This window comes from Vulpes vulpes, chromosome 6 (assembly GCF_048418805.1).
Source record: "Vulpes vulpes isolate BD-2025 chromosome 6, VulVul3, whole genome shotgun sequence".
Taxonomy (NCBI): Eukaryota; Metazoa; Chordata; class Mammalia; order Carnivora; family Canidae; genus Vulpes; species Vulpes vulpes.
The window spans coordinates 125,863,364-125,883,410 of record NC_132785.1 but is presented as its reverse complement, the minus strand read 5'-3'; the positions used below and the strand labels follow the sequence as shown (position 1 = coordinate 125,883,410).

The following is a 20,047-nucleotide window of genomic DNA, read 5'->3' as shown; positions in this document are numbered from 1 at the left end:
GGCTACAGATGAGTTATATTTCCCTTTGCTTATCCAAAAGTTTCAGTTTCTCTAATTTCAGGGTAATGTACATTATCTAGAAAGAGGCTCTTCTTTTTCCCTTATTCTTTATCCAGTGGAAGACACAGTTTAGTTTCCTGGTGGCCAAATATGGGAGAAAATGGTATTTGCGAGTCAACTAGAGTTGTTCAGGATTTCCTGTGGGGCTTGCTTTGTGACAAATGACTATGCTTGCTTGAGGTCAGTGAATGACAATCTATACACTATATTTTCCTAAGGTAAGGTCCTACTCGTGAGGTATGGAATCTTATATAAGAATCTCTTGGTATAAACAGGATTAATGAAAATAACCAAGTAGTTCTGTGTCAGTCTTTACTAAAAGCATGCAGAGTGCGGTACCTTTGGGTATGTTTTATCTTCTAATTGCTGAAAAAGACCCTCACGAGCGAGGGGACCAGAGACCTAGGTGCTCACAGTTGCCACCCTCTCCCCCACCTAGATCACCACCGGCTACAACCTGGAAGATGACCGCTGTGAGTGTGTCGCCCTGCGGGACTTCCGGGCGGGAGAGCAGGTAGGCGGTGTGTTGTGCAGTGTTGTGCACTGGCACCCGGAAGGTGGGCCAGCCAGTGGGCACGGGTTAATATTGTGTTGATCAGTTTGAGAAGGTATTTAACTCAGGCAGAAAAAAACAGTATTTAGGACTGTTTGGGGAATACATCCTGAGACCTAAAGCTGTAAGAAACATACTGTGCTTTGAGTCCACAAAGAAAAAAAGATTCAAATGCACTGACTTCCACAGTTGACCTAATATTTGTGATAGTGTCATTTGAAGATAAACTTTATGACAGTAGGACACATTTTTCAGTTGCATAAGCTGCATCGTTGTATTTCTTTTTCTGTTGATTAGAACCTTGTTTATAGAGAAGCTGTTTATTTAAATGGTAGAAACAGGGGAGTCAGGAACATGGATCTTTTATTTCACTTTAATCTGTGAAGTTTTATTTTGTAACCTGGGTGGGGGCAGGCTTTTCAGTAGGTGTGAAAATGCGCATCTTTGAATGCCTGCTTTCCACCTGTCAGTCTTATGACCAAGCAGTTAATCCCAAAAAGCAGAACTGACGTAGTAGCACCATTGACATTCCAACTGAGACAGAACAAACAATAGTACTCTAACAAAGCGCTGATCGGCTCTTCCTGCAGAAGAGTTATAAACCCTCCTACTAGGTGCAGAATTGCCACAGGATCTGGACATGAGTTTCTGACAGACATTGTCTGAGATCTTGTTCCAGAAGAGACTCTTGTATTAGAAGGAGAGGGGGGATGCTCACAAATTGTTAGGTGCAGCCGTAGTGTACTAGTCTGACTGGCCTGGGGACGGGGAAGAGACAGTGAGTGCTGAGGCCCGGGCTCCTCTGGGAAGCAGTCAGGCCCATGCGGTGGCGGGAACAGATGCCCTTCGTCACGTGTGTCAGACATTCCGGGGGGTGGGGTAAGGGATGGCAAGGTCATGCATCTTGCTGGGACTTCAGGAGAAGTGCGTAGTCACTGTAGAGCTGTTGTGTATCTCTATTGGAAAGGCCAGTTGAATGTAGGGGGACTGATCCTTTGCCCTGCTCTGTATTGAGAATGATGTTAAATTTCTTTTATATCCCTTTATTTTTTTCTTTACTGCATCTCAGATTTACATTTTTTATGGCACTCGGTCAAATGCAGAGTTTGTGATCCACAGTGGTTTTTTCTTTGACAATAATTCACACGACAGAGTGAAAATAAAGCTGGGAGTGAGTAAGAGTGACCGGCTATACGCCATGAAAGCCGAGGTCCTGGCCCGCGCCGGCATCCCCACGTACGTACAGAAGCGCTCACCTCTTTCCTGTGTTCCTTGAAATATTTCCACTTGCATAGTGTTCCGTTGGTGTGTTAATAACACCTTCTCTGGAGTGGCTTGTCTTCATGTCTTCATCCCTGCTACACGGCATGTTTAAACTGAGGTGCATGGAGACTTAGCGCTTTCAGATAAACATCATTGTATCGTTGGGAGCACTCACAGTCCGTTCCAGGGGACACAGCCTGAACTCCTCATTAAGTTAAATAAATACTGTGGATCATTAGTGTCTTTCACCTTGAAAAGGTTAATGACCCGGATCAATTTGTTTCATTTAATTCTCTGCCACCATTAGTTTCTGTAATGAAGTCACGATCCCCAGCGATTTCAAGAATTTCTGGTTAAATTCTTTAAGATTTTCTTGCATTTGAGGTGCAAAATGATAAAGAAGACAAGAATTATGATTTATTAGTTCTCCAGGGAGTGGAGGAACCATTCTTAATGAAAATGGATTATCCAGACCGGTTTTTATTGAACTTGTCAATATTTGATTAATGATTAAAATGTGAACTCAACATAAATTATTGTTAACATTTTTTAAGAAGCACGGGCACACTTCATTCTCTTAGTGTGTCGTCTGTACCCTGAGATTAAGGCTTTTAGACTCCGGGTAGCTGGCAGGGGCAGTAACCGCCATCCTCTGCAGCAGGGCCTCCTTCTACACTTGCCAGGCATTGAAAGCAGCACTTTCATGGTTCGGGCGAGGGTTTGGGATGAGTCCTGTGGGTCAGTGCCCCTTAAGGACGACCCACCTTGCAGAGTGTCGAGGGAAGGGATGTTCCTTGCCGGGAGAAGGTGCCCAAGCTGGGTGATTAATGCTATTGCTACTTTTGTCAGTTCCAGTGTCTTTGCGCTGCATTATACTGACCCACCGGTCTCTGCCCAGCTCCTGGCTTTTCTCCGTGTCTTCTGCATGACTGAAGGTAAATGATAGGGAAGAGATGTTGACTTGTTAAAAAATTTGTGAAGTATAAATCATAGGGAATCCAGATTAAAGATAAAAGGGTTTAAAACTTAGAGCACTTTTGGGGGGAAGTGAGATGGCACCATTGGAGAAAGAAGTCCGTCTGTTTTACCCTGGAGGTGTTCTATTAAGTCCTTAATATGTTGTCAATATTCATTTGTAATAAACAACTAATGCTCTACCACATTGGAAGAAAACTTAAAACCTCTGGGACCATCTGACTGCATGAAAATTCTGCGTTGGTAGAGGGCAGCTTTTGATGTGCTCACTCCCCAGACAGCCTTATCTCTCTCCCAGTGCACTGACATCCGTGAGTGCCCCCTGATGTCATGTGGTCAGCGTGGCATACGTGAGCCACAGGACTTGCCTGGGTAACCAGCTCTGCATTCCAAATCCGAAACTCCTGGCAAGCTTTTTAATGTCAGGCCTCCTGTTAGACTCATTAATGCTGCAAACAGAATCTGTTTACATCACAAAATGTTCTTGTCTGCAGCCTCTTATTTCAGGTACAGAAAGAGTTAAGTGTATGTGTTTAGCATCTAGTTTCATCTTTGCTTATGACAAGACATTTGGGGTTCCTTATCCTGAGATTTGACCTGTCCTGGTTTTGTTTTTGTTTTTTGTCTGAAAATGTACTTCCCCAAATCCCAGTATCCTGTGGTTTCACTTCTACTGTTTTTGTTTTTTGTTTTAGTTTTCATTTAAATTCCAATTAGTTAACAAACGTACAGTGTAATATTAATGTCAGGGGTACAACAGAGTGATTCCCATATATCCCCTGTGCTGATCACAAGTGCACTCTGTCCTCTTCGCCTGTTTCCCCCATCTCCCCGCAACCCCCCCCCCCCCCGCCCCCGTGACTGTGAGTGTGTTCTCTATAGTTAGGAGTCTGTTTCCTGGTTTGTCTTTTCTGTCTTTTTTCCCTTTTGCACTTTTGTCTTGTTTCTTAAATTCCACATATGAGTGAAATCATATGGTACTTGTCTTTCTCTGACTGATTTAATTGCTTTAGCATTATACTCTCACTCCACCCACATCATTATAAATGGCAAGATTTCATTCTTTTTGATGGCTGAGTACTATTCCATTGTGTGTGTGTGTGTGTGTGTGTGTGTGTGTGTCAGTTGATGGACATCTGGGCTCTTATCATAATTTGGATATTGCAGATAATCCTGCTGTATGTATACATCAAGGTGCCTGTATACCTTTAAACTAGTATTTTTGTTTCTTTTGAGTAAATACCTAGTAGTGCAATTGCTGGGTCATAGGGTAGCTCTATTTTTAACTTCTTGAGGAACCTCCATGCTGTTTTCCAGAGTGGCTGCAGCAGTTTACATTCCCACCAACTATATGAAGGTTCCCCTTTCTCTGCATCCTTGCTGATACTTGTCGTTTTTTTTGTTGTTGTTGTTGATTTTAGCCATTCTGACAGGTGTGAGGTGATACCTTATTGTGGTTTTGATTTGTATTTCCTTGATGATTGGTGATGTGTTGAGCATCTTTTCTTGTGTGTGTTGGCCATCTATATGTCTTCTTTGGAAAAAATGTCTCTTCATGTCTTCTACCCATTTTTAGTTGGATTATTTGTTTTTTGGGTGTTGACTTTTATAAGTTCTTTATGTATTTTGGATACTAACTCTTTATCAGATATGTCATTTGCAAATATCTTCTCCCATTCCATAGGTTGCCTTTTAGTTTTGTTGACTGTTTCCTTTGCTGTGCAGAAGTGTTTTATTGTGATGAAGTCCCAGTAGTTCATTTTTGCTTTTGTTTCCTTTGCCTCAAGAGACATGTCTAGTAAGAAGTTGCTACAACCGATGTCAAAGAGGTTGCTACCTGTGTTCTCCTTTAGGATTTTAATGGTTTCCTGTCTCACATTTAGGTCTTTAATCCATTTTGAATTTATTTTTGTGTATGGTGTAAGAAAATGGTCCCATTTCATTCATTTGGCATATCGCTGTCCAGTTTTCCCAACACCATTTGTAGAAGAGACTCTTTTTCCCATTGGATATTCTTTCTTGCTTTGTCAAAGATTAATTGATCATATAATTATGAGTTCATTTCTAGTTGTTCTGTTGATCTGTGTATCTGTTTTTATGCCACTACCGTACTGTTTTGATGAATACCACTTTGTAGAATAACTTAATGTCCAGAATTATAATGCTTCCAGCTTTGTTTTTCTTTCTCAAGATTGCTTTGGCTATTCAGGGTCTTTTGTGGTTCCATACAAATTTTAGGAGTGTTCATTCTAGCTCTTGTGATAAATGCTGTTGGTATTTTGATAGAGATTGTGCTAAATGTATGAATTGTTTCAAGTAGTACAGACATTTTAACAATGTTTGTTCTTCTGATCCATGAGCATGGAATATTTTTCATATTTCTGTGTCTTCTTCAATTTCTTCTCTAAGTTTTCTCTCATGTTCTATAGTTTTCAGAGAACAGATTTTTTACCTTAGGTTTATTCCTAGGTATCTTACTGTTTTTGGCAAATAATTCATTAATTTCTCTTTTGGTTGCTTCATTATTGGTGTATAGAAATGCAACAGATTTCTGTACATTGATTTTGTATGCTGCAACTTTACTGAAATCGTTTATCAGTTCTAGTAGTTTTTTGGTGGAGTCTTTCAGGTTTTCTCTATATAGTACCATGTCTTCTGATAGTGAAAGTTTTATTTCTCTTTGCTAATTTGGATGCCTTAAATTTCTTTTTTGTAGTCTGATTGCTGAGGCTAGAACTTCAGTCCTATGTTAAATAACAATGGTGAGAGTGGACAACCCTGTTGTGTTCCTGACCATTGGGGAAAAGCTCTCAGTTTTTCCCCATTGAGGGTGGTATTAGCTGTGGGTCTTCCATATATATATATATATGTGTGTGTGTGTGTATATATATATATATATATATATATATATATATATATATACACATATATATATGGCCTTTATTATGTTGCGGTATGCTCCCTCTAAACTTATTGTATTGAGGGATTTTTATCATGAATAGATGTTATACTTTGTCAGACACTTATTCTGTATCTGTAAAGGGGATCGTATGGTTCTTATCCTTTCTTTTATTAATGTAGTGTATCACGTTGATTGGTTTGTGAATATTGAACCACCCTTGCAGCCCAAGAATAAATCCCACTTGATCGTAGTGAATGATTCTTCTAATGTCCTTTTGGATTCAATCTGCTAGTATTTTATTGAGAATTTTTGCATCCATGTTCATCAGGGATATTGGCCTGTAGTTCTTTTTTTTTTTTTGTGGTATATATGAGGCCAGGGTAATGCTGGCCTCGTAGAATGAATTTGGAAGCTTTCCTTCCTTTTATGTTTTTTGAGTAGTTTGAGAATAGGTATTAACTCTTCTTTAAATGTTTGGTGGAATTCGCCTATGAAGCCATCTGGCTCTGGACTTTTGTTTGTTAGGAGATTTTTGATTACTGATTCAATTTCTTTCCTGGTAATTGGTCTGTTCAAATTTTCTATTTCTTCCTGTTTCAGTTTTGGTAGTTTATATGTGTCTAGGAATTTATCCATTTCTTCCAAATTGTCTAATTTGTTGGCATATAATTTTTCATAGTAGTCTTTTAAGATTGTATTTCTGTGGTGTTGGTTGTTACTTCTCCTTTGTCATTTGGGATTTTACTTGAGTCCTTTCTCTTTTTGGCAAGTCTGGCTAGAGGTTTATCAGTTTTATTAATTTTTTCAAACAACAGGTCCTAGTTTCATTGATCTGGTCTATTATCCTTTTTTAATTTCTCTGTCATTTATTTCTGCTCTAATTTATATTATTCCCTTCTCTAAGGTTTCACTTGTAATTGTGTATGTGTGCGTCTACTGTTGTAAACTACCTTAAATCCTATGCAAAAGAGATTGGGTAAGAAGAAGTGAGTGGGTTACCACCTAACTGAACAGACAGATAAGCAGTCCTATGCAGGAAGCTGCCCAAGCCCCAGGGAAAGGGCAGTTTGGTCAGCAGAGGTGACCTGTGGCCCATGGTGAAGAGTCTGCTGTCCTTGGCCCCCTGTCTTCATGTCTGGATGCAGCAGAAATGCTCTCCAGTCCAGGGTTTGACTTCAGGGTGGTGGTAGAAAAAACAGTCCCCAGACATAGACAGTGTAGACACCAACTATGGGACCCACAGAGCTGGGAGATGGGACTTGTCCCTTACTGCCACTCAAGTTAGAGCTCCTGGCTATTTTGTACTTTGTTCTTGGCTCATCGATTCAGTTTAGCAAACACAGGTTAAGGGTTTCCTGTGGACTTTCCTTGCATACGATACAGGAGTATAAAATTACAGGTCACAGTTCATATCCTGAAGAAGTTTATAACTAAGAGAGAGGACAGGACAGTGATACTAATCCCTGTCCTTTTTGAGCACCCACTGCATGCCAGGCACGATGCTAAATGTGGTGCAGACTTCATGTTAATTCTCATCAGGCTTACAGGGCTTAGGGATTCCCAGTTGACTGACATGGAAACGCCAGTTCGAAGAGGATGGGTAATGCAGCCCTCAGCTACCAGGTGATGATGGCCTTATGTCGAAACCCAGCTCTGCTCATTCAGAGCCTGCGCCTTAGTCATCCCATGTGGTGCCTGCTGGTTTGCAAAGAACAGATCTGTGAAAGAGATCCTAGTACTTCAGGGGTCTGAAGGGATCAGCGTTTGACACGGAGCCAGGCTGAGGAGTGAGGGCACTGGTCACTCTCTGGGGTGACCAAACATGCGCTCTTGTGGTGACCGAGTGAAGGCACAAAGCCCCTTTGGGGACGCAGAGAATCTGTCTGGGCTTTGTTAGCTGCAGAAAAGCAGGGGAAGGGGCCTGCTCACAGAACCTTTGGTCTCATGGTGACACGGTCTCATGTCCCCTTGTGGGTTTCCTGTCCCCAGTAGTGTGAAGGAGCTCAGTTTCAGTGTTGAAAGGAGCAGAGAGAGAAGGCTCTGCTTCTGCCCCTTAGCTTTCCAGTGTTGAGGGCAGTACTTGTGGCCTTAGTGTTGGGGGCTTCTGGAAAAAATGTATACTGCTAAGGAAGCCTGATTTACATTTTCAGCACTTCATACAAAGAATATAAACTGCAGGATGCAAAATAAAAAAACTGAATTTTATCATGATCTTTTGCTCACAAATGCTACTTAATAAATTTCTTTTTTGAACGTTATATTAACTTCTGTTTCAGGCAGCCCAGTGGCTCAGCGGTTTAGCACTGCCTTCGGCCCAGGGTGTGATCCTGGAGACCCGGGATCTAGTCCCACATCAGGCTCCCTGCATGGAGCCTGCTTCTCCCTCTGCCTGTGTCTCTGCCTCTTTCTGTGTCTCTCATGAATAAATAAAATCTTTTTTTTTTTTTTTTTTTTTAAAGATTAACTTCTGTTTCCTTAAAAAGCAAACTGCTTGAATCATTTTAGGTCTGCTGATTCTCTGTAGTGTCTCTTTAGTCATAGAAAGACAATTTGTCGTGTCAAGACAATTGATGTATTCTTTGAATTCCTCTAACTAATACTAATAAAAGTTTGGTTTGCTGGCAGCAGAGTCTTCAGTTTGAATTGTAAATAGTGACAGCTGTGGGGCATTTTGCTCTGAAAGAGATACTGTCTCATAATTACATAAGAAGGTCGGGTGTGTTTCTTGAGCATGAATAGGATCGGCATGTTTGGGTCTCTTGAAGATAATGTCATCTCAGGAGCTGAGATGCTCAGAGCAGTTTGTGAATCCTTTCCTCTTCTTAAATATATTCAAAGGTAATGGAGATGCTCACTTGTGTTTATTTGTAATTTCTATTTAAATTCCTGACAAATGAGGGGTATAGGCACATTTTTCTTTAAGGTTTTTATAGTCCATTTTCTTACTTCTTTCAGTTTGTGGTTTATGTGTTGTAAGAAGAGATAAATAGCTTTGTGAGGTCCACTGCTGCAGAGAGCACCAATCTGATTTAAATTTAGAAGGGTCACTGGTCGTTGTGCTGTCACCCATTTTTACTATTTACATTGTTCACCTGAACGTCTTTTTGACCCCATTGGCATGACTGAGAAGCTATCGTCAGAATCAGGGATGTGTCCCCATAGATTACCCTTAAAACCCATCTTGTGAAACTGTCTGAAAGCTCTCAGTGTCCCTCATAAAAGCAGCGAGGAATGGAGGGCTGCACCAGGCTGGGCCTGGACTCTAAGTCAGGAGGCTAGCGCTGACTCTGCAGAGCCCGGGACAGCCTGGCCCGTCGATTCGGGGGAGCTTTTCCCCACAGGAGGGTGACGTTGCTGGGGAAGATCTTTTCCAAGGTGGGCTGCTTGTTAAAATGAGAAGCCGTGCTGTTTCCTCCCTCACAGATGGCTGTTTGTGTTTCTGCAGAAGAATTGAAGGAACATTTGCTGGGGGATAATGCTCTCGACAGAATCTTCACTTTGGGTAATTCTGAATATCCCGTCAGCTGGGACAATGAGGTCAGGCTTTGGACATTTCTTGAAGATCGAGCCTCACTTCTTTTAAAAACCTACAAAACAACTATTGAGGTAATTAGATCGCTTAAATGAGGATTTGAGCTTTGACGTGTTTGCAGGGATTTTTAAGAATCGATTCCTTCCTAAATATAAATGACTTCCGTTAGCAAAATGGCTGCATATCTGATTTTTTTCATTCAGTTTATTAATATTGTCCTACTTAGCACAGTTATACTTACCAAAAGAATCCTGTTGAGGCATTGTTAACTAGAAGATCAATTTTAAAAATTATTTGGGACTTTTCTGTAATTCTGAATTTTCATTTGTGCTCTCCAGGTTTCCCATTGCACCATTAACTTTGCATGCTCTTCTTCACTTGTTCATTCATTCATTCACTCATTCATTCAGCCCAGCACCAAGCCCTGGGGCTGGCAGTGCCTGAGATTGACAACAGAATGATTTTAAAAATAAACCAAGTACGCTGTCCGAAATGGTGGAGCACCATTTGACTTAGCCTCACCACTTTGGTTTTATGATCACCATAACAGGGTGTCATTTAAATACAACACAACCCACACTCCGAAAATGTGCATTTTGATATAAGCACTCAGTCCTGTAGCCACCACCACAGTCAAGTTCTAAAACCTTCTGTCACCCCTGACATTTCCCTCATGCCCCCATCCCCAGCAACAGCTGATCTGCCTTCTGTCTCTGTACTTTTGCTGATTCCGACTTCTTATCATTAATTTTGCTCTTTTTCATTTTCCAGGAAGACAAATCCTTCTTGAGAAACCACGACCTTTCTGTTCGTGCAACAATGGCCATCAAGCTGCGCTTGGGAGAAAAAGAGATTTTGGAAAAAGCAGTGAAGAGCGCGGCTGCGAACCGGGAGCATTACCGCAAGCAGATGCAGGCGGGGGCCCCGCTGCCCCGGTGCGAGGAGAGCGGCACGGCAGGGGCCAGGCTGCCCCTGGCCTTGCGGGACCTGGAGGCGGAGGCCAGTGTGCAGGAGGCCCTGAGCCTCACGGAGGCCGTGGGCCGGGCGAAGGCTGTGGAGAACGGGCTCGTGAACGGCGAAAACTCTATCCCCAATGGGACCAGGTCAGGAAAGGAAAATTTCAATCAGGAGGGGAGTGAAAGAGCGACTGAAGGCACCAAAGAATCTTCTTCAGACAGCACTGCAGGCGCTCGGGAGCAGTAGCCCTGAGGAGGTGCCATCTGAGGGAGTTCGGTTGAGCAAAAGTTTATGAACCGTCCATTTACATCGCTGTGTTTTCTTGTTCACATTTTTCTTTCGGCAGAGAGGAAGATACGTTTTTGCTGCTTTATATAAGAAATGATTTTTTTTAAGTTATTTAAAAAAATCTAGCTTCTCTTTTTGATTAAGATTGCCATCTTGCTTCTGGGCAAAACAAGTTTATCAAGCCACCATGGTGAACGAACAGGGGACGGGGCGCTCTGGAAGATTCTGTAGACCCATTGTGGGCAAATGTGTTTTCTTCCTGGGGAAGAATGCAGTTCTGCTCTCAGCTGTGCTTTTGTGGGCCTGTCATCTTGACAACCGGTGCCGAAGCCCGCTCTGCCTCCTGCCAGCAGGACTGGGTGGCGGTGCTCTGGGTGCTCAGCCTGAGGGGGGTTGCGGTTGCACAGCATACACGGGCTTGGGCTTTGGCAACTGGAGGGCCGGGGCGAGATCTTTTTTTTTTTTTCCCTAAAAAAATATAACACCCCGATACTTAAAGAAAAGGGAAGGTGGCAACCTTATTTTTAATAGTTTTAAATGTTGATGATAATCCTAATTATATAAATACACACACACATCTAGTGATTTCTAAAGATCTGTTTACCTTTTGTGTTTTGTTTTACTGTGTTAACTTGTCCTTTCTCCTTGAATCACAGTAGGACATGCATCATCCTCCTAATTTTAAATGTTGGCGCTGATTTTAAAGTGTTGCATTTGATTTGCGCGTAGCTACTGGAGAGGCTGCAGACACAGCAGCCCCCAGCTCGCTGAGGTGGTGTTCAGGGTGAGGTGGCTCCCTGGCTTTTCCAGTTTTCACAACAAGCTAGAGATTTTCAAAGCTACACTTTTGAGTAAAAAGCCTTATTAAAAGGAAAACATGATTAATATTTTTTTGTCTATTCCTTTTCTTTGAGTGGGACAAGCCCTTTGAATTGAGCCTCGATGCAAACCAGCTTATTCGGGGAGCACGTTTGAATGTGGCCTGTGCCACAGGGGCCTCACGGCCGCCTGCTAAACCTGAGGTCAGCCCCTCCCCGGCCGGCAGGGTGCAGGGGGCGGCTCTGGGGAGGGCCTAGCGGCAGCAGAAACTCAATAAAGAGGACAGGCATAGGCTTGGGGTAGTGTGCCCGGAAAGCCACCAGTTCTCAGTATGCCAACTTGCCAGTCTTCCTCACCTGCAAGTTTTCACATCACCTCTGAGGTCATAACTCTTAAGTACAACACTTCTTTTGGAAAATGCTAGGTAAGTCATTTACCAGCCAGTTGGTGACCATTGCTGCACACAGGTAATCTGAAGGACGTTCTCTGTGTTTCTCCTTAGAGGAGACGCGGACCTGCAGGTACACTGCTCAGTCCTGCACTGAGGACGTGTTGCCTTACAGAGCTCGGGAGGTCATTAAATACAGCTTGGGTTTCACTGTTACACGTGGTTGGCAGCGTTTATCAGCATCGATGCCTGTATCTCTCCTCCGCTGTTGATGCACGCACAACTTCAGCCTGTTCGTGAAGAAGCCTGTGATTGCAAACTCCCCAATCAGCCTTGTATCTGAAATACTTTACCAAAGATATGAATAGTCTGTAAAACTCACAGAGCAGTTTCCAAAAGGCAGAACGGTGGTATTTGAGGCGCTTTCTGCCCCGACATAGAAGCCCTCCATAGACCAGAACTTGAGTCACCAATGTCTGTGGATACATTTTTCTCTTCGGTTTAAAAGTTAAGTCTTCTGTTAAATACATCCTCGGAAAAATTAGATATGGTTGAGATGTAAAATAGTGTCATGGGATGGGGTGGTTGTCAGAACATTCCCTGGAAGAGACACGAGTCCAGAAGATGCTGACAGAGCCCTGGGTGGGAGTCGGGCTTCAGGTCCTGGCCCACGCGGCTGTCCATTAACTCCCCAGCGATGGGTCTGTTTGTTCATGTGATTGGACCAAAAAAGTGATTATATAAATTAGGCTCCCAATCAAGGGTGATCTTTGCCTTTGTGACATAGAAATGGTGCTCATAAGAATGGAACCTTAAAAAAAAAAGATTTATTTATGTATTTATTTGAGAGAGGGAGAGGGAGAGAGAGAGAACGTGAGCGAGCACACAGAGGGAGAAGCAGACTCCCTACTGAGCAGGGAGCCAGATGCGAGGATGGATCCCAGAACCTTGGGGTCATGACCTGAGCCGAAGGCAGATGCCCAGCCGACTGAGCCACCCTGGTGCCACAAGAGCAGAACGTGGCGGTGTGGGAGGCTGGAGTGTCTGCGGAGCCGCGTCGCTTCCCTGAGTTAGGTGGAATTGCCTTTGGCAGGTGGCGAGACCGCCGTGCCACCAGAGTCACCTCCTGCCCCGTTATGGAGCAGCAGATACGGTGCTGGTGCCCAGACACTTGGTGCCACAACTTAAGCTTTTAAAAATCAAGGAAAAGTGATTAAATTGGCACTGAAGAACCCTCATTGCCATCTGTCAGGAAAATAGACCTTTTCTCAAATCATTTCAAAGTTTACTTTTTTCTTAATGCTTTTGGATATGAGGCTGTTGAGGCCAGTGTCTGGAAGAATGCCAGCCTCTGCTTCTGTTTCTGAGCTTTGTGTGTTATTTGTGTAAACACTTAGCAATTAGATTTCACCAGCCTAGAAAAACCACCCAGTTTTTCCACACAAACTGGCATTTGATAGGTGACTTCCCCCAATAGTTTCTAGAACAGGCTCTCTGTATTTAATGTATTTTTTTTTTTTTTTTGAGAAGGTGGGGGCTAAGACATTAAAAATATCCCCAGGTTCCCAATACAATACACAGGGTTATGCTCAATTAAGCCTTCACTTAAACATAGGGATTTTTCTGTTAGTCGTGACTTAACTGTATTTTTTTGGTGGTTAATATGTGCACGTTGGAGTGAAAGAATCAAAAAAAAAAAAAAATGAAGAAAGTAGTGTGACTTGAGCCTAGCACGACGATAGGACTGTCCATATAGAAAATGGGGAGTCATCGCGGCGGCTGGTTTGGGGGGTGTTTCAGAGAGCCCAGACCTTAAAGTGCCGTAACCATGGCTACAGGAAGAAGCTTTCGATGTGATATATTGTGCCACGTTCATATTATTGATCTGGCAAAATGAGCGTGTTCAATCGGGTATAGCTGATGCCCCGAGCCAATCCGGGCTCGCTCGGATTGGGGTGGCAGTTTCTGGCAGCCCAGAGCAGGATCCAGTCACCTCATTAGGGGTCAGCCTGCTGGTTTATTTATTTATTTATTTATTTTTTTATGATAGTCACAGAGAGATAGAGAGAGAGGCAGAGACACAGGCAGAGGGAGAAGCAGGCTCCATGCACCGGGAGCCCGACGTGGGATTCGATCCCGGGTCTCCAGGATCGCGCCCTGGGCCAAAGGCAGGCGCCAAACCACTGCGCCACCCAGGGATCCCAGCCTGCTGGTTTAGTCTGCAGCACCTTATGTGACGGATTCCTAAAACTGCATTTAAACTGAACTGGGGTAACTGGAATTGTGTTTAATTAAGCGCATGGGCGAATTTGTTATGACGCTGCAGTGCTGGTCCTGGGTGCTCTCAGGCTGGGGTGGGGGGTGGAGGCCACCGAGCACGGGAGCCCCGGGCCCCCGTCAGAGCCTCCACAGAGGCACAGCCCAGGCCAGCGTGGGGAGGCAGGTGGGCCCCCGAGTGAGGGAGCACCCACGGGACCCAGACAGGCTGCTGGCCACCAGCAGGGTGACCATGGTGAAGGACGGTATCCTGAATGTCCAGGGCGCTTTGATTTTATTAATCACTTTGCAGAGGAGCGGGGAGGCCTCCACAGTGGTTAAGCCTGCAGGTTCCAAACACACGTGGGTTCTCCTAACCTCGGGACAGGGCCCGTCCCTGGACGGTTTTTGTACCTTCCTGTGGGGTATCTGTGCTTCCTGCCCCTGGGCTCTGGGACGGCCAGACGAGATGGTGCACAGACAGGCTTGTGGCACAGGCTCTCTGCGTGCTGAGCCTTCAGGAAACGTTCCTCGTGACTGCGTTCTAAGTCTGAGGCGTTCTCAGGAGGCAGGACGTGTTCGTGGGACCGGGGAGAGCAAAAACGAACCCTGCTCTGCCAGCACACGGCTCGCCTCTGTCCGTTGATTTAGGAACCTGAGACCTGGACTCCGCAAGAGTGGTGTAGCCGGTGTGGCGCCAGCTTCCGTGGGTAGCCCGGGATTCCCAGGAAACGCTTGCTGCCCTCGAGGTGGCGGGGCGGCCGCTTGAACAGAGAATCTGGGTGGACCACGCCAGGTTTCATCCGAGGGGTGGGGGGTGCTGGGGAAGCACCTCTGACGGCCCGACAGGGCCTGTTTGTGCGCCGTGGAGTGGGGACGGGGGAGCCGGGGGGCCCATCCTTCTGGGGAGGGACCCTGCAGGGGCTGAATCTGAACACTGTGCCAGGAGAACTCCAGGGCTTTTACCGACTTGCGATGAATAAGCTTCTTTAGTTGGAAAAATGTAGCGATCGCCAGCTCCTTGAAACACAAGTGCCACCGTTGGTGTCTCCCTTAGAAACAAGAAGGCACAGGAGTCTGTTCATGGACTCCGAGCAGGATTTGTGGAGTTGGGAGCGCTCACTCAGATTGTCACGCTCATTGCAGCTCCGACAGGCATACCGGGGTGTGTGTGTGTGTGTGTGTGTGTGTCCATACGTTTACACATGGAAGCCTGCACGCACACGAACATGCGCATACATGCACACAGCAGCGCGTACGCCCACGTGTGTGTGGTGCTGTCAAACGCGCAGCTTCAGTTCCAGGCAACGGAGAGCGCCCCGGGCACGGCCTAGGCCCCGCTGCTCCCAGCCCGGGGCACGTGAGTGCGGGTGTGCAGGTGGCGCCCCGAGGCCGTGCTGGCTCCGCTCGCACCCCTGGTGTCTCGCGTGGGAACTGGCACTGCATCCACACCCTGCCCGGTGCCCCCACTGAGGGGACGCCGCCTCCCTCCCGGAACTAGGTTGGCATGGAGCCTCACCCCTGGTCCTCTTGTACCCTGACCCTTCCAGAGGGTTCCAGGACATGTCGTGGCTTGAACCTCAGAGCATCCTTCCCTGTCTTAGCAGCACATGGTTCTGGAGAAGCTCCGTGTAGGATGACCAGGGCCGCTGACCTCAGAGTGCCCGCCGGGTGGGGGCTCCCCGCACGCCCCTGGGGAGGTCTGTCCCGTGCCCTGTCTCCACCCTTCCCACAGAGTGTGTGCTGGGGTCCCACCCCCCCAGGAGCCCCTGTCTTCACACACATGACCTTTGCTTTCCCAGAAAGAAACCCATGAGCAAATGCACCTGTTGGGGTGTCAACGGCAATGGGGCTCCGTCATTCTTCAAGAGTATTTGCTTTAGACCCGGAGAAACCATTCGTCCAAACAACACGGACAGGCTCTGAAACCAGGTAGATCGATCGATCTATCTATCATCTATCTATCTATCTATCTATCTATTTATGATAGACACTGAGGGGGGGAGCAGAGACACAGGCAGAGGGAGAAGCAGGCTCCATGCAGGGAGCCCAATGCGGGACTCGATCCCGGGACTCCAGGATTGCGCCCTGGGCCAAAGGCAGGCGCTAAACCGCTGAGCCACCCAGGGATCCCCTGAAACCAGGTAGATCTAACGTGGAATCCTGATCGCTCCTTTCTCCACCGTGGTCTCCCACCCACGGCAGCTTTCTTGAGCTCCAAGGCCTCGGTTTTCTTATTTTCTGCAAAACGGAATGACCGCGTGGTCGCGGGGAGGAGGAGCTGCGGCACGATGTGTAGCTACGGCCCGGTGCCAGGGACACCGTGGGTGCTCAGGAAACGGCCCCCCGTTGGCCCTGTGGTCACAAGACGCCGACCCCATCCGCGGGCCACCGTCGTGCTCCCGGGCGTCCTCCCACCCGGCAGATACTGACTTCGCCTGTACGTGCCCGGGGGTAGGCGTGAAGAGCCGCCCTGGGCACCTCCGAAGGTCTTGGCTTTAGGCTCCCAGGAGATCTCCCGGCAGCTGTAAACAAACCGTCCCCGGAGCGTCGGGTGTGACACGTGAGGGGACGGTGGGCGGTCGCGGGCCACCCCAAGCAGATCTCGTTTGGGGAATGATGCTCTAGCTGGCTCCAGGTGCTGTCGTCAGGTGAGTCCCGACAGGCACCTAGAGAAACAGGTACTGCTCTTGCATGCACGACTTGCAAGAAAAGTTTTGTGTTACTTTGGTCACTGGCAGTTGTCACAATAGCCGGCTTCGGGCTTAGGTCGTCTAATGCATTAAGTGTCACACCACGAAGACTGCAGCGGAATGACGGTCTGGACATTCGGGGGAGCGCTCCTTGGGTGTTAAGAGGCCCAGCGTGGGTGTTTGGGAGAAGCTGTCGCTGGAGAATGCGGTGGGCCTGGCTGGGAGAGGCCGCCTCCGTCAGGGACCCGGGGCCATCCAGCCTGAGGTGGCCAGGGGACGGGGACGGGCCGAGGAAGGGCGTCCCCTGGGCCCTTGCTTTCTCCAACGGTGAGACACGGCCGTTCCCCCAGGCCGTCTTCTCAGCGGCTGGGGGCAGCAGGGGTTTCATCTAAGGCCCTGGAGGTGCAGGTGCTCCCCACAAGGACCCAGACAACCACCTCCACCTCCCCACGCTGGCAGGGGCAGGTGCAAAAGCCCTTGTCGACAGATGGCTAAGTGCAGGCCCAGGTGCCACGTTGAGCTGACACGTGTGTCACCCAGGGTCCTGGTGCCATGGGGACTCGCCCCAGTGCTGCTTCCTCCATGTGCTTTGAGTCGGCGACCAGCAGTGGCCTGATACCCTGTATGTGCCGGGCACCACACCAGGCCCCGGGGTACACGGATGCGGGTGCTCCCGGGGGACCTCACGGTCCCGCGCAGGGGAGGCCAGCCTGGGGCCTCCTGACCTTCCCCTTTTCCTGTTCTGAACAGAAAGGAGCGTGGCCCGGGCTCTTCATTCCCTCTACAACACTGTAGACGACCTGCTGGCTGTTTCTCCGTCTCTTACCCCCTTCCTCCCCCAAAAGGTGCATCTCTGTCACCAAACGATAGAGAATTTCATTCCGATTTCTTTTCACACCTTCACGTAAGTGCTTTGAAAGCCTCTGGGAACGGGGTCACCTTCATGTTTGTGGATGCTGCGTGTTCAGGTTTCCTGGCATTCTGGGATGCTCTGAGTGGTGGAAATCCAAGAGGGGACCCAGCATCCCAGCTGAGGAGGGACTCCCTAAACGACGCCGACATCCCCGTGTCCTTTGCAGAAACAAACACAAACGTGTCCCGAGGCTGGCCCGGGAGCACATAGACGGTGGGGATCGGTCCCGTTTCCCCAAACAGGTCGGCAGACACCCGTCCCCAAATGAGGGCATTTAAGGAACAATGCCCAGGTGGCTCAGTCGGTGATGCATCTGTTGGCTCCGGTCATGATCCTGGGGTCCTGGGTTCGAGCCTCGTGTCGGGCTCCCCCTCAGCTGGGGGTCTGCTTCTCCCTCTCCCTCTGCCCTCCCCTCTCATGCTGTCTCTGAAATAAATTTTTAAAAAATATTAAAAAAAAAAAAAAGAAATGATGTGCTACTGCCATGTGGGGTTGACTTGACCATGTTCCAGTAACAGGAGAAATCACAGGGCCTCACCTCTGTCACCCTATCCTAAACGGACAGCTGGCAAGGAGAGGGGGGGGTCCAGGGTCAGCGGTGGCCGGAGTCAGGCAGAGAAGCTGTCCCGTTTCCACTTCCTTCCTGGGGCTCGTCCTGTTGCTCCCCGCCCGAGCGCCAGGCTCTCCGTCCCTGAGCACGGCGGAGTCTAGAAGTCCAGGTGAATGGGTATCCCTCCCCGAAACAACCATAAAACGACTCGTGTAGGCGTCAGCTCTTTCCGCAGGCTAACTCGAGGGGAGCCAGGATTTCCAGCAGCAATTAAATTGCATGATTGGATACAGGGAAAATTTTATAATTGCTCACAGATACCAATTTATTAGGATAGATGTTACTTATGACATGTGTCAAAAAGGTCAAAGTTTATACTTCCTTGGACATTCCCCTAATCCTTGAAACTCTAAAAGTTACACTTTTTGGTCATTAATTTTTTTTTTACAAGCAGAGATTTTGACAATTAACCCAGTTAATAAAGGTCAAATTTCAATTTTTTTTCCAATTTCTGGAGCACTTAACTTATTCCTTTTTGAAAATGGGAAGATAGAGGATGATAAATAGTTATTAAATGAACATAAGGGTGTAGTTCTGCTGTCAGGGTGATGATTATAAAACAGCTGATACTGGAAGAATAGAATTGCTGTGTATCTGATGGAAGGAGAGTAGATTACAAGCCGAGGAAATAGAAAAATTAAGCCCAAATCCTGTGTGCAGTTAGTAGGGTAATATGAGTACATGCGCTTGTTAAATCAGCTCAGGAATCTAGCCATTCAGTGATGTAGACTTCAGGCTTCTTCAACTGTTGAATCTGCACATTTTAAAATAAGTAATTTCTGCAAACTTGCACAAAGTACAATGTGAGTTAGGAACCAACGTGTCACCCACTGGGCTGCATCCCTCCGAGGAACCCACAGATGGGCTGCCAGCAGCAGAAGCAGCCGAGTGGCCCTGAGCAGAGGGCGGGCGTGGGGGCCCCCTGGGCAACCCCCCAGCAGCACCATGGGACCCCCGGGCCACCCTCCCCTGCACCGCCACCCTGGGCAGCCCCTCAACAGCACCGTGGGACCCTGGGCAGCCCCCCAGCAGCGCCGTGGGACCCCTGGGCCGCCCTCCCCTGCACTGCCACCCTGAGCAGCCCCCCAGCAGCACCGTGGGACCCTGGGTAGCCCCCCAGCAGCACCATGGGACCCCCGGGCCACCCTCCCCTGCACCGCCACCCTGGGCAGCCCCTCAACAGCACCGTGGGACCCTGGGCAGCCCCCCAGCAGCGCCATGGGACCCCCGGGCCTCCCTCCCCTGCACTGCCACCCCAGGCAGCTCCCCAGAAGCACCGTGGGACCCCGGGCAGCCCCACCCCCCGCACTGCCTCCCCCCAGGCAGCCTCCCAGCAATGCCATGGGACCCCCGGGCCACCCTCCCCTGTACCACCACCCCGGGCAGCCCCCCAGCAATGCCGTGGGACCCCCGGGCTGCCCTCCCCTACACCACCACCCCGGGCAGCCACCCAGAATGGATAACACACACAGAGAAAGCCCACAAAGCCCTCCTTGGCCACCCAAACAAGCCAAGTCAAGCCAAACCTCCCTTTCCACTCTCATTGAGGCCCTCCCACGCTTAGGGTTCAACTCCCACAAGCTTTCATGGGGGCTCCTACCGGGGGGATCCCCAAGCCCCCCCCAGCTCCCCCTGCTGGCAGTGCCCCCTGGGACCAGCTGCCAGCCAGGAGGCTGCCCAGGGAAACGGAGCCTAGAGCTGGCATCCGACACCCTTGGGGGCAGGTGCCTTCCAGGCCTAGCCAAGAACCTGACCCAAGGGCCGGGCTCTGTTGCTGCTGCTGTCGCTGCAGAAATCAAGGCTCCTCGGTGCCGAGGGCTCAGCGTTAAGGCATCAAC

The 20,047-nt window shown here is 48.0% G+C and overlaps 1 protein-coding gene across 5 annotated transcripts in view; it reads left to right on the top strand.

The window, feature by feature from the left end:
* Window positions 1-11,417, top strand: part of SETD3 (SET domain containing 3, actin N3(tau)-histidine methyltransferase) — a 79,953-nt gene extending 68,536 nt beyond the window's left edge. For all 5 annotated transcript variants that reach the window (XM_026012556.2, XM_072762271.1, XM_072762272.1 and 2 more), the window contains exons 9-13: window positions 500-574; window positions 1,683-1,849; window positions 2,726-2,811; window positions 9,199-9,359; window positions 10,057-11,417. In XM_026012556.2, coding sequence (XP_025868341.1) covers window positions 500-574; window positions 1,683-1,849; window positions 2,726-2,811; window positions 9,199-9,359; window positions 10,057-10,488 — 921 coding nt within the window. In that variant the 3' untranslated portion in view covers window positions 10,489-11,417. The remainder of the gene's footprint in view (window positions 1-499; window positions 575-1,682; window positions 1,850-2,725; window positions 2,812-9,198; window positions 9,360-10,056) is intronic.
* Window positions 11,418-20,047: the final 8,630 nt, after the last annotated feature.